The sequence below is a fragment of the Ursus maritimus genome, unplaced genomic scaffold (genome assembly GCF_017311325.1).
Source record: "Ursus maritimus isolate PB19 unplaced genomic scaffold, ASM1731132v1 scaffold_16, whole genome shotgun sequence".
In the NCBI taxonomy this organism is placed as follows: domain Eukaryota; kingdom Metazoa; phylum Chordata; class Mammalia; order Carnivora; family Ursidae; genus Ursus; species Ursus maritimus.
Window position 1 is genome coordinate 3497079 of NW_024424008.1, and position 13642 is coordinate 3510720.

At 45.8% G+C, this 13642-nt stretch overlaps 1 protein-coding gene across 1 annotated transcript in view; it reads left to right on the forward strand.

Annotated features, from left to right (window-relative positions):
- The first annotated feature begins 2189 nt into the window (after window positions 1–2189).
- Window positions 2190–13642, forward strand: part of SYT9 (synaptotagmin 9) — a 139167-nt gene continuing 127714 nt past the window's right edge. Inside the window, exons 1-2 of the mRNA XM_008683847.2 lie at window positions 2190–2241; window positions 6739–7090. Of these exons, the coding sequence (XP_008682069.1) occupies window positions 2190–2241; window positions 6739–7090 (404 nt within the window). The remainder of the gene's footprint in view (window positions 2242–6738; window positions 7091–13642) is intronic.

The window sequence follows — 13642 nt, forward strand, 5'->3', positions numbered from 1 at the left end:
GCACCTAGGAACTTGTTAGGGAGACGTACTGAATCAGAAACTCTCTGCGAAATTTTTTTTTATTATGTTCAGTTAGCCAGCATACAGTACATCATTCGTTTTTGATGTAGTGTTCAACGATTCATTAGTTGTATGTAACATCCAGGTCTCATCACATCACGTGCCCTCCTTAATACCCATCACCCGCTTACCCCATCCCCCACCCCCTCCCTCTATTAAATTTTTAATTTGTTTCAGCAATCATGTTATTTTACTTCTAAGAACACTATCTAATGGGACGCTTGGGTGGCTCAGTTGGTTAAGCGTCTGACTTCAGCTCAGGTCCTGATCCCAGGGCCCTGGGATCGAGTCCCGCATTGGGCTCCTTGCTCCGCAGGGAGCCTGCTTCTCCTTCTGCCTGCCACTCCCCTTGCTTGTATTCTCACTCTCTCTGTCTGGCAAATAAATAAATAAAATCTTAAAAAAAAATACTGTCTTATTCTTCGTTCATTTACCTAGTAGTCTACTCTGGTCTTATGGATCAAAAACCTTTTGGAAACATCCTGTGAATGAAAAATTCATTTCCTCACTGATTTATCTGTATTCTCTGGGAACCTCTTGTTGGCTTTTATACATTGATCTGGATGCTGTAAGATTTCCTTACATGGCTGGTGATTCTGTGCAGCTTAGTCATATTTAATAATGAGGCAGTGGAAAAGCTAGCGTGATATTTTAACAGGCAAAATTTACTTTAAGGGGAATTAAGGGGTTATGTTTTGCAAGAATTTGGAGGATTTTGCTCTTGGGCACTAATTCTCACTCTAGTTGCCTTGGTTTCTCCCTAGACAGATTGGACCATATTTTGGTAAAGATTTTCAACCCATGCCCATATTTTTTAGCTCCATATCTCAGTCTTCCAGCCGCCATACTGGAAATGTCTGTGTCCTGGGGCTGAGTTCATAGGTCAGGTTGTCTACCCCCCTAGGTGTATTGTCCTCTGCATCCTCGGCTGCTTCTCTGTTCACATACAGTCTTCCAGGAAAGTTAGTCAGTCGATTATCTTGTGCTGCACTCCTTGTGACTGTCATGTTTTTTACTTACGCCCTGTCACTTAATGGAAGTCTCAAGAAGGAGAGGATATTAATGCATATCAGGTGTACCATTTTGAATCAAAATCCCCTTAAGTATTTTATGTACATATTTGCACCTGTACTTTATCAATATCAAGTTGAGGTATTGATAACCTCTGCATGCTAACAGTGTAGGACATTCCATTTGTTTTTACTTCTTCTGCCTCCCAAGTTTTGTTGGAATTGTTGGAATTTAAGTGTGTATAGCATCATTCTTTTGCTCTTTTAAGTTTTTTTTTTTAAGTTTTTGCTCTTTTAAGTTGTTTTCCCCCGAGCAGTTACATTAAACTTCATAACCTAATAACCAGCAATTATTTAGATTTAATGCACTTTGTGCTATATTCTTTGCTTATCACTAATTCCTGTGATACACAATATGTATGTATATATCTTACATAGTATTTCCTTCCTTTCTTAGGTCCTCTATTCTGACATAAACTTTTATTTGTTTGTTTGGAGAATTTCCTTAGGTGTTTTGCAGGAGAAGGTTTTATCCTTAAGAAGGAGAATGGTATATTTTCTGAGTCATCGACTGCTTGAACATGCCTTTTTTTCCCCCTCTCTTGTGATAATGTGGCTAGCTGTAGAATTCTAGGGCTACAGTCTTCTTTTCTTAGAACAGGTGGGATCTCGCGCCTGTCTGACTCTGATCACTACTGGAGCCATACTTCTTAGCTTTAGTCACTATTTTATATGTCTCACCGAGTATAGGAATTCATTTGCTTCTTGCATTAATTTGTTTAATGTCAAGGGCCAATTTATTCTGATGGCTCAGCTTGGTTAACTTCTTTTGGGCTGCTCATTTGTCCCATGACTTTTCTTTGGTTGCCAGTTCATGTGTTCTTCGTGGCCCATCGCAGTTTAGGGGAACCACTGCTGTTCATCTGTCCATATCTAGTGTATGGACGCCCAAGCCTTTCATTCATTGGACAATAATATTTGCCATTACAAAACAAGTCTTTAGGCTTGCATGGATCCCTTAGGATCATAGGTGTATAACTGCGGTATCTGTTCAGTGTAGGGATGTCATAGTGTCTTGGATCTGGTGTTGAGGGATCTTGCTACAGTACTTCATGTCCAATGGCTACATCTAGTAGCAGGGAGAAGAGAGTTCTGATGGTCAGTCCTACTGGTAAGGTGTTCTATGCCACATCTTCCCTGGAAGAACGTACTCTATGTCAGGTCTGGGGAGAGTTTTCATGCACAGTCACCCCCAAGCAGCAGCACCTCCAGGGATCTGGATCAGAACTGGGTTGCCATTTGCCTCCTTTCATCCCTGAATCACCATCTGGTTATTCTCTTGGCTCTTGGTCAAAGAACTAATTATACTTTCCCATTTTTTAGAAAATTTTTATCTTTAGAATAATTATTTTTTTGATGTTACTATTTTTTTAGTTTTTGTTATGAAATATGCCATAAATGCCAAAGAATATATATAGTGAATACATATGGTTTCAGGATCAATCATAAAACAAATGGCCATGTACCTACCACCTGACTTAAGAAATAACTTCTCTTCTAAGCAAAACTATTATGTGATTCTGAGCTGATTCTCTGTCTCCGTTTCCTAAGGTCATGAGTCTGAGGTGGGTAGTATCTATGGCCATGGTTACTTCACAGCAGTTTTCTAACACTTTGTTCTGAAAAAAGAGAGAAAAGTGTCCAGAGGATACCCTGAGTTGTTTGCAAAATAGAAGCACAGATGATTGTGCTTAGTGGTTGGTGTGTCTGTGTAGGTCACTATTGGTTTCTGCTGGAGGGTATTCCCTGACCCGTTGTTAACCCACATGGCACCTTTGTGTGAATAAGGAAAAATCATTTTTGCTATTTGCCAGCAATTCTCTGTAATACCAATATGATTATGAACGTGAGTAGTACCCCCCCGAGTTTGCAGGTCACAGCCATAATTCATGGTAAATGTAGCAGGTGGCTACAGGGCTCCTAGGTGGGTGCCATCAGACATTTACTGAATGCCCACTATGTGCCAGGCATTCTTTTAGTTGTTTGGCATTCATGGCTGAGATAGACATTCTTGCTCCATGAGAGCAAGAGCTCCATGGGCTCCCCCATGACTGGACTTAAGAGCAAGCTGTGTTTTTGGGTGCGTGAGCTGGGAGTCAGCTAACAAGCTGGGGTCATTCTTGAGTTGGATCAGGGCCCTGTGGTTACTAGCAAAAGTGGGCCTAGGCTTTAATTTCTTTTATTTAACATGTTGTCTATGCCACGTTAACTCTGAGAGGTTATGTTGTACCAAGGTGATGATTACAGAGTGACCATATGCTCTGGTTTACCCTGGGTACTGGGTGAACTCTCTTGTCCCAAGTGATTTTTTTTTTTTAAAGATGTTATTTATTTATTTGACAGAGAGACAGCCAACAAGAGAGGGAACACAAGCAGGGGGAGTGGGAGAGGAAGAAGCAGGCTCCCAGCAGAGGAGCCTGATAAGGGGCTCGATCCCAGAACGTCGGGATCACACCCTGAGCCGAAGGCAGACGCTTAACGACTGAGCCACCCAGGCGTCCCCCACCGAAGTGATTATTAGTATCACCCCTTCTCTCTCTCCCTCTCTCTCTCTTTATTTTTTTTTAAGATTTATTTATTTAGAGAGAGAGAGAGAGCGTGCATGCAAGCACGGGGAGTGGGGAAGGGGCAGAGAGAGAATGAGCCCAATGCAGGGCTCGATGCCACGACCCTGAGATCATGACCTGAGCCGAAATCAAAAGTCGGACGCTTAACTGACTGAGTCACCCAGGTGCCCCTACCTCTTCTCTTTCTTAAAGGTGTCCCAGCTTTGGACAATAAATTTTATGGTCATGTGTATTCATCAGCTTTTTGGCCATGGTAATAAACACCTTCAGAATGTTAGTGACTTAAAACATGAACTATTTTTGCTCATGGATCGGTGGGTTAGCTGCAGCTCTGCCCCAGTCTGGGGTCGGGTTTACGTTGGTTCCTCATTCTGGACTTTGGGCCTGTGCCAGAAGTCTTCCCCTTATAGCACCTAAGTTGGAAGACTGAGCTTTATTTAAGATTTCTTCTCATGGCAGAAGGTGGGAGCCAAGAGTCCCTCTGGTCAGAAGTGGCACGGGCCATATCTACTCTTATTGACTAGAGCAAGTCCCATGTGCAAACTAACATCTAGGGATTGGGAGTGATTCTCCTTCCTTGGCACAGGGGGCGCTGTGGTGAGGGAGAGCGAGTATTAGGTGAGTAACAATATATTTAGCACATTGCATTATTAAACCATACTGCTTTCCAGTGTGCCCCAACCCCAGCCTTTGCTGGTGTCTTGTAGCAGTGTCTGTGTCAGGACAGCGCCCAAGTGATTTACAGGACGCAGGCGAGGAGTTTTGCCTCCTTTTGGATCACAGAATGTGCTAAGGGATTTCACTGGGGTGTGGAGCCAGTTTTGTTCTTAGATTTTATTGGACAAGGTGGGAATTGGTGTTTGCTGTGGCAGCCTGATTAACTGGGACAGGGTCTCCTCCTTTCTGTGTCCCCAGCTCTACCACCTGTCCTAGAAGTTTACACTGTAATTTGCCACTCTCCTGTGTGAGCCGTCAGAACCCAGTGGAGCCTGGGGCCGGACCATGCCCTCTTCCTACCTCATGTTGGGGCTCCATGAGGTGTGAGTTCTGGGGCCCTTTACTTTGGCCTCACTGACTCTCCTTCCTGTCCCCATCCCTGCCCTTGCTGCTCTGCACTTGGGAGTTTTAATTTTTATTGTTTCCTTAGTGTCCCTTCCTTTGCTTCTATTCCATATTCAATACTAATTGGCTTTTCCTTTAAAACAATTCCAGAAATTCCTCAATGTTACTGGTTCATGGATGGATTGATGGAACCCATCCTTGTTTTCAATTGTTGGATAGTTTGCTAACCCCCTTGCAGTGGGACTGAAGGAGAGAAAGGTGGCAGACTTGAGCTCACGTACCCATGTGAAACTCCAGTGTTGTCGAGCAGAGATAGAATACTATTTCACCAAAAGGACAAAGATTGATGGGGAGGCAGAGAGGAGATACATTAGATCCGTCACCAGCCCTGGCAGCTGGCATTCTCTCAGGAGCAATTTTTCATGAAGAAGCTGCTTTATCATTTCATAAGAATGATCAGGTACCTTCAGAGTCATGTTGAAAAGCACGCGGACTGTGGGTGGTCAGCTCGGCTCGGTAGGTGAGTGACTCGCAGTAGGGCTGACATGCACGCCTCAGCGGAAGTACCAGCTGTCTCATGTCATGGATTGTTGCCATGCTGTGGGTAATCGATATTGTGAAAATTAACTTATTCCTAATTATCTCCTTCACAAGAATATGAGTCTAGGAAGAAAGTATGGGATGTGCCTGTCATGTTCCCCCTTGTACTGTCTCCAAAACCTAGCACAGTACCTGGTACGTAAGGGACATTTCAGAAGACTTTGGCAGAAGCAGTGCAAATATTGATGATGGACAGTAAAGGCAAAACCTGGGAGAATCCTTGGAGCTCCTGAGTGTAATGGAGCACAGTAAGGGCAGGTGGGAGGGTCCTTGAAAGAAAGGGGTTTACAGCCACCACAGCACCAGGAATGGGTTCCTGTTGATGCCTCAGCCTCCCTGGCTCTACTGTAGCATGGGGCGGAAGCCTGCAGGAGGTTGGACTTTGCTCTGGGAGTTAGGGGCACAGTCACCGCACTGCCATGGAGCCTAGCTAAGGCCACACTGTCCAGGTAACAGATGCTGTGGTCGCCTTGCCATATCTACTCACTGTCACCACTTCAGCGCAGGCCTGCTGACCTTGACAGGCCAGCCCCTGCGTTTATTTGAATGTGGGATTTTTTGGCCACCGGAGCTTACTTTGCTGCTCGTGCTGCCTATGGGAAATGCCCCCCGAGAGCTGCCCTCCAGTCCATGACTGAAGTGACTTGACGTTATAAAGAGCCCAGCTCCTTGCCCCTTGTGTGGGGTGACTGAGGTGTGACGCTTGCCCAGGCATGTCCCCTCCATTTGTGGTAACTGGCTTGGTAAAGCCCCCTTTGCTGGCTGCCTTCCCCAGACCACTTCTCTACTCCCCTGTGTTTTCATCACCTTCCAAACAAACCACCTGCCATTGAATACTTGTCTCAGGGTCTGCTATGGAGAAACCCAAACTGATGGTCAGCGCTGGGTCCCGGGCACCTGGCCACTGACTGGCGGGGGGGCGTTCCTGAGGCTTCAGAGGATTTTGCTCAGACCCTTAAAAACCAAGATTAGGAAGAGAAAGCAAGCGCTCTAGTTTCTCTTGTTTTAGAAAGTTGTTACTTGAACAGTTCCCAGATTCTGTTACACAGCTCTCTGAGATGACCGCTGGAACTGTGCTGCTCACAGAGCCTCAGGGTTTGTATGGCCCTGGGGTCTCCGTTGACCTGGACGGCGTTCCTGGTCTCCCTGAATGTGCTCTGTCTCTTGCTGGAGCAGACTACTCACTGTTTTGAAATATTGCCTGCACGTTACTTCCTCTGTGCTGTGTCTGGGTCTCCCTGTCCCTGCGCCAGAATCAGGTGACCCTGCGGCCAGCTCCTGAGGGGTGAAGGGATGAAAGGGTCATTCTGCCCACACTGTGCAATGGATCGGCACGGGCAGAGCAATCACACTGACCTTTGCTCTTTGCTTCTTTGCAGATATCTCGGTGAGCCTGCTGACCCTCGTGGTCACTGCCTGTGGCCTCGCGCTTTTTGGCGTGTCTCTCTTCGTGTCTTGGAAACTCTGCTGGGTTCCGTGGCGAGAACGAGGCCTGCTGTCTGGTAGCAAAGACAACAATCGGGAACCTCTTAACTACACGGACACAGAAACCAACGAGCAGGAGAACAGTGAGGGCTTCCTAGACCCTCCCACCCCCTGCCCTGACTCCTCCATGAAGATCAGCCGCACCTCCCCGGACATTCCCCTCTCGACCCAGGCCGGGGGCCAGGAGAACTGTGCCCATGGCGTCCGTGTGCAGCGCCAAGTCACAGAGCCAACCTCGTCGGCCCGGTCAGTAACGCCCCTTTCCTTTCCGAATGCAAGGCAGGGACCACCTCACTTCCCTCTCTTGCCCGCAGTAGCACGGATGAGCCCCGGAGCCTGTAACCTTTCACATGTCTATTCAGTAGCAGGGATGTGAAAATGGGAAAACGGGGTGCTTCCCGTGCTCCAGCGAGGTTCCTTACCTCTCCTGAGCTCTCTGCGTAGTCTCCACTTAGTACATAGTAATGATAGTTACATGGCCAAGACTTACCAGGTCACGTTCTAAGAACTTCCTGTGCATTATTTTACTATAGTGCACAACTTTGTGTGAGATGCAAAAGTTATCATTTTCATTTCACAGAAGGAGAAACTTAAGTCAGAGAGTTTAAGTAAAAAGTCATGTGTTGGTACACACTCGGGGTTTGAACCCTGATGCCACCAACACCGGAGCCTGAGCTCTTAACCCCTCTTCCTGCTGCCCTCCTGGTGCTATCGGATTTATGCTCCGTGCTTCTGACCTCACCTAGCTGTCACACACAGGCTGTCCTTGTCGTCCGCAAAGTGGCTGGAGGTCTTTGTCCATCTTCAGCCTTTGCAAGGCCTAGAGTACCCAGGGCTAGGGATGCTTTCTTTCAGTGGGCCGGATGCTCTGGGCTGTAAGCAGCAGAGAAATCATGTAGCGCAGTGATAAAAAGCAAGGGCTCTGGGGTCAGGTGAACTGGCTTTACTTACGTGTGTGACACCGGATACATTGTTTAACCTCCATGTTTCCACTTCCTCTTCCGTGAAAGAGGACTAGTGAGAATAACAACATATGGGTGGTTTTAAGATTGAAGCAGAAACACGTACACCATGCTCTTCGCACAGGCTGCGCCTCGTACGTGCTCCAAAGCCTGAGCTGCCATTTTCGCTCCAGTATTGCTTTTGTCCTGATCATTCTCACTGCGACTGGCCTCTCCCGAGACTCAGATGTGGCGCAGACATGGCTTTGAGGTGAAACAGCCGATTCTGAATCACCAGATATAAAGATCCACTTTTAATAGGAGATTTCAGGAAGAGAGATACCAGAAGCAGCTTTTTTTAAAATGAGAATATCTCCTCGAGCCATAGCCAGAGGAATCGCGTGTGCTGTCATGCGGGAAGTATGAGCATAGTTTGGGGGCATTTTTAAAAAATCTTTTTTATTTGTTCTCTAGAAACAGAAATAAGATTTTACCCTTTTTTATGTTAATCGAGTTTATCCTAGAGACTCTGCACATTCACATTAAGTGGGATGGAATATGACAGTTTATAATTTAATTTTTCCACAAACCTATTTTAGTATCATTTCCAATTCTGAATCAAAGAGCTAAACCCAAAATATTCCTCTGTGAGGAAATGGATGTTTGTTTGCCATTTGATTTAGAAGAACTCCTCAGATTTTATCACTAGGATTTCTCTTTAGGTGTAGACTTAAATATAACTGGAACTCTGTTTGATGCTGTCATGGCGTTCAAGCCGTGGCGCAGACTCGGAAAAGAATTCCTTCACTATTTTGATAACCAGAGTCATTCAGGTGGAGTATCCATTAACATTGTCTCCTATTTGGTTTTACTCTGCCTGTTAATTTTTCTGATCCGCGTCCCATCGGATACAAGGTGATAGTGCTGTGCTTTTATTAGATACGGATCTGAGGACTCTTCCATAATTCCAATAACTTGATAGCAGTCACAGCACTATAATTATCACAATATTTATTTTAGAAACATGTTCAAGTACTCTCCATATCAAGAAATATATTTCATTTAAAAATAAAGACTATAGTAAAAAAATAAAAAAATAAAAACTGGTATCTTCACCACTGATTTGTGGAAATTGGGTAGAAGGAGAAAAAGACAAAAAGAGGAAAGCAAAGGAATTATCCCTATAAGATGAACTTTACATTTAGATTTATTTTAGTTTTGGGGTCATGTAATTATCTTCTCTTACGGCCAAATCAAGGTTAGTAATATCTGACCATAAGAAAACTAAACTCTTTCTGCTGCATTTGACCTAATACTGATAATTTGCATTGTTATGCATTTAAAGCATTCTTACCTAAATTACTCCTGACCTAGTGTTATGGGTTATGTCTGGAAATACATATCTGTGATTCGTGGTCTCACGGTAACGAGTGGTGTGTATGGTCTTCTAATTCTTTAGTGTTGTGTTATGTTGCGAACAAACACAAAACCTTTTTTACTGACAAACGGGGAGAAATGAATGAAATTTCCTTCATGCTCCAAAACATTTTTAACATTCTTTTTGAGGTAACATTTTGATACTGAATGTGGGGAGGGGCCGGGTACTCTGCACTGAGGTGGTTCCCACCAGTCTGCCCTGCCAGTTCATTCTTCTTCCTTTTTTTTCCCTCATGATGCTCCTTACTTGCCCACTGCTGTCTCTTTCTTTCTTGCTGCTTCCCTCCTGCAGCCGTTGTGACTTGTCCCGAGGATCCCAGGGCACTCCTTGACCCAGAGCGCATAAGGCTCAGACTGCCTGTTAAGGGCATCCTGGCTGTCCTTGTGTCCGTCAGTGTAGCTTCTGTCACAGCATTGACCTGGGAAGCTCACCCTCTCCTGGCCTCTTGAGCTTGACCATGTGCAGCTCGCACCAATGTCTGTGCAACGCCCTAACTGGGCCTTGTTTTAGCTCGTCAGAGTCTTTCTGGTCAGGGTGGATTTCTGTTGTTTTCCCAAGATCAAGCATGTTAACATTCTGTTTCTACTTGGCTCCGTTACTGTTAGAACCCTCCAAAGTTCCTGTTCATTCTTTTCAATTTCGATGAAATCCCTTTTATGACATATCCTGGGAATATGGATCTTTTTTTTTCCCAGAATGCTTCAATACCAGAACATTTTAAAGATCTCTATTCCAAATTTTAAAAAATCCCTGGGTCATCAAAATAGAAGGAACCTTGACAAGCCATCTAGTGCATTTCCTGACTCACATCCCAAGGTGGGACCTAGGTAACACTTTGGTTTTATAAAAATTTCAGTTACCACACTGCCATCTTTGCATCAGGCCCGTTAGGGCCTGCATGTTATTGCCACCGTCTCCTCTGTCATCTCCCTGCCTCAGCAGCGCTCAGCACTACTCCGGAGGATATGGACTCGTTGGAAGCTTCACCTGGGAAAGCTCGTCATGTTCCAGCTACACTAGACTTTCTCTCAGTGCCTTCAGTACCCCTGCCTTTTCCTGCCTTGAGGACTTCACGCATGCAGTTCCCTCTGCCTGGAATGCTTTTCCTTTTCCTCTCCAGCTCCTTTGCGGCTTTAATGTCCCACCGAAAGCATCACCTCCTCAGAAAGGCCTCCCCGACCACCCTGAGGGAAGTGCGTGCTCTTTCCCCCACCCCTTCCCACTCTTCATTCTCTCACACGCTGCCTTGCTTGCATTTCATCCCAGGATTGAACTCTTCTAACTCAGTGATTATTTGTTTGCTCGTCGCCTGTACCCCCTCTCTAATCTATGAGTTCGGAGACCACATCTGCTTTGTTTCTCCCTATGTATCTAACCCCTATGCCGCCGCTGGCACAGAGCAGACTTTTTGCATGAATGACTGACAGAATACCTTCCTCAGCGTCCAGCCACTTGTCTCGTGTTCTGCTGATGGGAATGGCGAAAGGCCAGAGGTGAAAACTGAGGAAGGGCCTGTATGGGACGAGGCTGGTGGAAGGCCTTTGTCCCAGGTCTTACCTTCATTTAGAGCCTTACACGTAAACTTTTGGCCTTATTTCTAAACTAAGCAATCCCTAGAGTCACAGAAATATTCTGACAGAGTTAAAAGAAGAGGACAATAATTGTATTTTAGATTCGGGTCCCGTTGCTGGCCACAATTTCAGTATGTGGTATGCTGGGATTACATATTGTAATTACTCTAGGAGTAGCACGATTCTGTTAAGCTATGTGTGTGTGTGTGTGTGTGTGTGTGTGTGTGTGTTGAAAACATTGGTTAGATGTAAACATTTAAACACAATTTTTTGAATTACCTCTTAGATATTTCTTCAGGTTTTAATAAACTGACGGCTTCAAAAATGGAAGTTGCTAGACTCTCTCAACTCCTATGAGATTCTGAACCTGGATATAAATGTGCATTTTCTCTACTGGGATTGAATTATTGGAAACCGTTACGTCCTTGGCATTTATGTATTTACTCTAGACAGTTGTAGTAAGCATCTGCTGCGTGCAAGGTTCCATATTGTGTGCTGGTAATAAAGAGGTAAAAAAAAAAAAAAATACAGCCCTGACCTCAAAAGGTCCACACCCTCGCTGGGGAAATAGACAAGAAGAGCACCAGTTATACACATGAAGTGCTCAAATTGTTCTCTAGATTACTAGGGCAGGAGTGTCTCAGATGCTTGGGACAGGGTGAAGACTGGCTATAGGGGCTGATTCAGGCCTGTAATGATGAGGCCTGAGCTCAGTTGAAAGCAATGGGAGTGGAAAGAGGCATGAGTTGTGAGCTACTTTTCAGAAGGTGTTGGTGGACAAAGGCTTCTCTTAGAAATAGGGAATAAAATATTGGAAGTGACACCAAGATTTCAAACTTGTTTAACTTGGTTGGGAGGTGTGGAAGGAAGCAGGTCATGCATCAGAGTTTCTGACTGCACTTGACCACACACCTCCACTGGCCAAGGTGTGGTGCTTATGTCTTTCTTATCTCATTCATTCTGGAAGCCTCTGAATCCTGTGCTGAGAAAGATCCCCATTTCCTTCTGCCCTGTACTCAGTTCACTGCATCTGCCCTTGTCTGAGACTTCCTCTTCTGTGTCTGCCTGTGTTTTAGGACAACCCAACTCTCTTCTCTCTATCACCTGGGGAGTTTCCAAGAAGGGAAATGATCCTATCCTCATTGTTTCCAGATTTCCCCGTCTTGACTTGAACCTAGTAAAGAAACCCATGTGGTTCTGAAATCACAGTTTGCTTCTCTCTTTCCTCTCCTTGAACCCCGAAGCTCTGTCAACACTGGTGCCCCAGAACCAGGGAAGGGATTAGGCCAAGTTTCACCTCTGAGATGGCACTGGAGTGATGGTGGGTAGAAGAGCGTACACTTGCCTGTAATTGCATGGGAGACCCAGAGGTGGAAGGGATGGTGGGAATGTGAGCGTTGGCTCTCTTACAGAGCCTGGGTGGAAGATAAAGGCGTATGTGAGGAGAAAGCTGTGGGGGCAGAAGAGTTGAAGATCCTATCCTGCTGGAGAGCTGGGAGCCAAGATGAAAACTTAATTTCCCTACTGAGGTCTATAGCACCAGCTTGGAGGTTGATAATATGAGGCCAAGTTAAGTAGCCAGGTGTGGTGAGAGTACCATTTCCTCCATGACCGTTTCCCAAGCCAGGGGCCTCTCTCTCTGCCTGTGTGGCTCCTTAACGTCTGGTCAGTTCTTATTCTTTTCTGACCTGCTGTGTAGTGTTTGACTATTTAATCACCCACCCCTGGCTAGCCAACTCCTTGCAGGCAGTGACTGGGCTTTGCCTCTCTGTTTCTTCTACCCTACCTGACCCCTTGCTTTTGCACATTCAGATTTGATGAATTCTGGTCCTGTCCTCTTTCTTAAAATCCAGTGGAGGTATTTGGCTTTTGGGTCGTGGTTCAGGGACCAGGACTTTGTTTGGGGATTCAAAGTGGGACCCCGGAGCTGGTTAATTCAAATTTGAGGAAAGGAGGGGAGGAAAAGCTTTTTGCATGTGGGCTCCTGACTCTGCTGACCCGAGGCTGCAACTCAGTGAGGCTCCGATTCCTTCAGGCATTAAAGTGTTTTTGAGTTTGTTGGGGGAAATCTGTAAAGCAGATTTTGTTAATCATCTTTGAAATTAGGCCTTCTCCAGGCTCAACCACCAATCTTCCAACTCAGATCTGGGCCAGCCACATCCAGTCTTTCAGTTCTCTTCCACAACCGGAAAATGTCCTCCACCTACACTAAGGGAGGATGGGAGGTGGGTGAAGCTGAGGGTCTCAACCCCAGTGTCTGGCTTCTCTAAGACAGCGTCAGCGTGTGACTTATTTACAGAGGACCCTGTCTCTCGGCTTTCCTTTTCGCCCCCGGTCTTTGGAAACCATTCCTTCTCTTTCCTTTCACCGTGCACATTAAGTCCCGAGAACACCAAAATACAGGACTCCCCAGACCTGCTCAGAGGACTGCCTGCTTCAGACACAGATCCCTCCTTGTCACACTCACTCCGTGACACTAAAGTTCCAGACCCTTGCCCTGGGGGCCTCTAGTTTACAATAGTCAGGGGCCACCTCCATTGACCATTTTAGAACCATCTTACCTGGGGTGGCAGAGCCAGTTCAAAACATTCTGCCGCATAGCTTTCCTCTCTCTTGCTTCTTCAGACTTGCGTTCCCTTCCCGCCTCCATGTGAGCGGCCTATGAGAGCGATGGGCTATCGATTTTCCATTTCCTCTCTTTTGTCTTCTCATCTAGGGGGCAGCCCTTCTTGCTCACGTCTCAGCCTAGAAAGCTGCAGAGGTTACGCAGGGAGGTCGTGAATTACCCTGGTTCCCTGACTGCTCTGGGCTTCTCTAGTCTGCTTGCCACCTCCCCCAACTCCAGTAA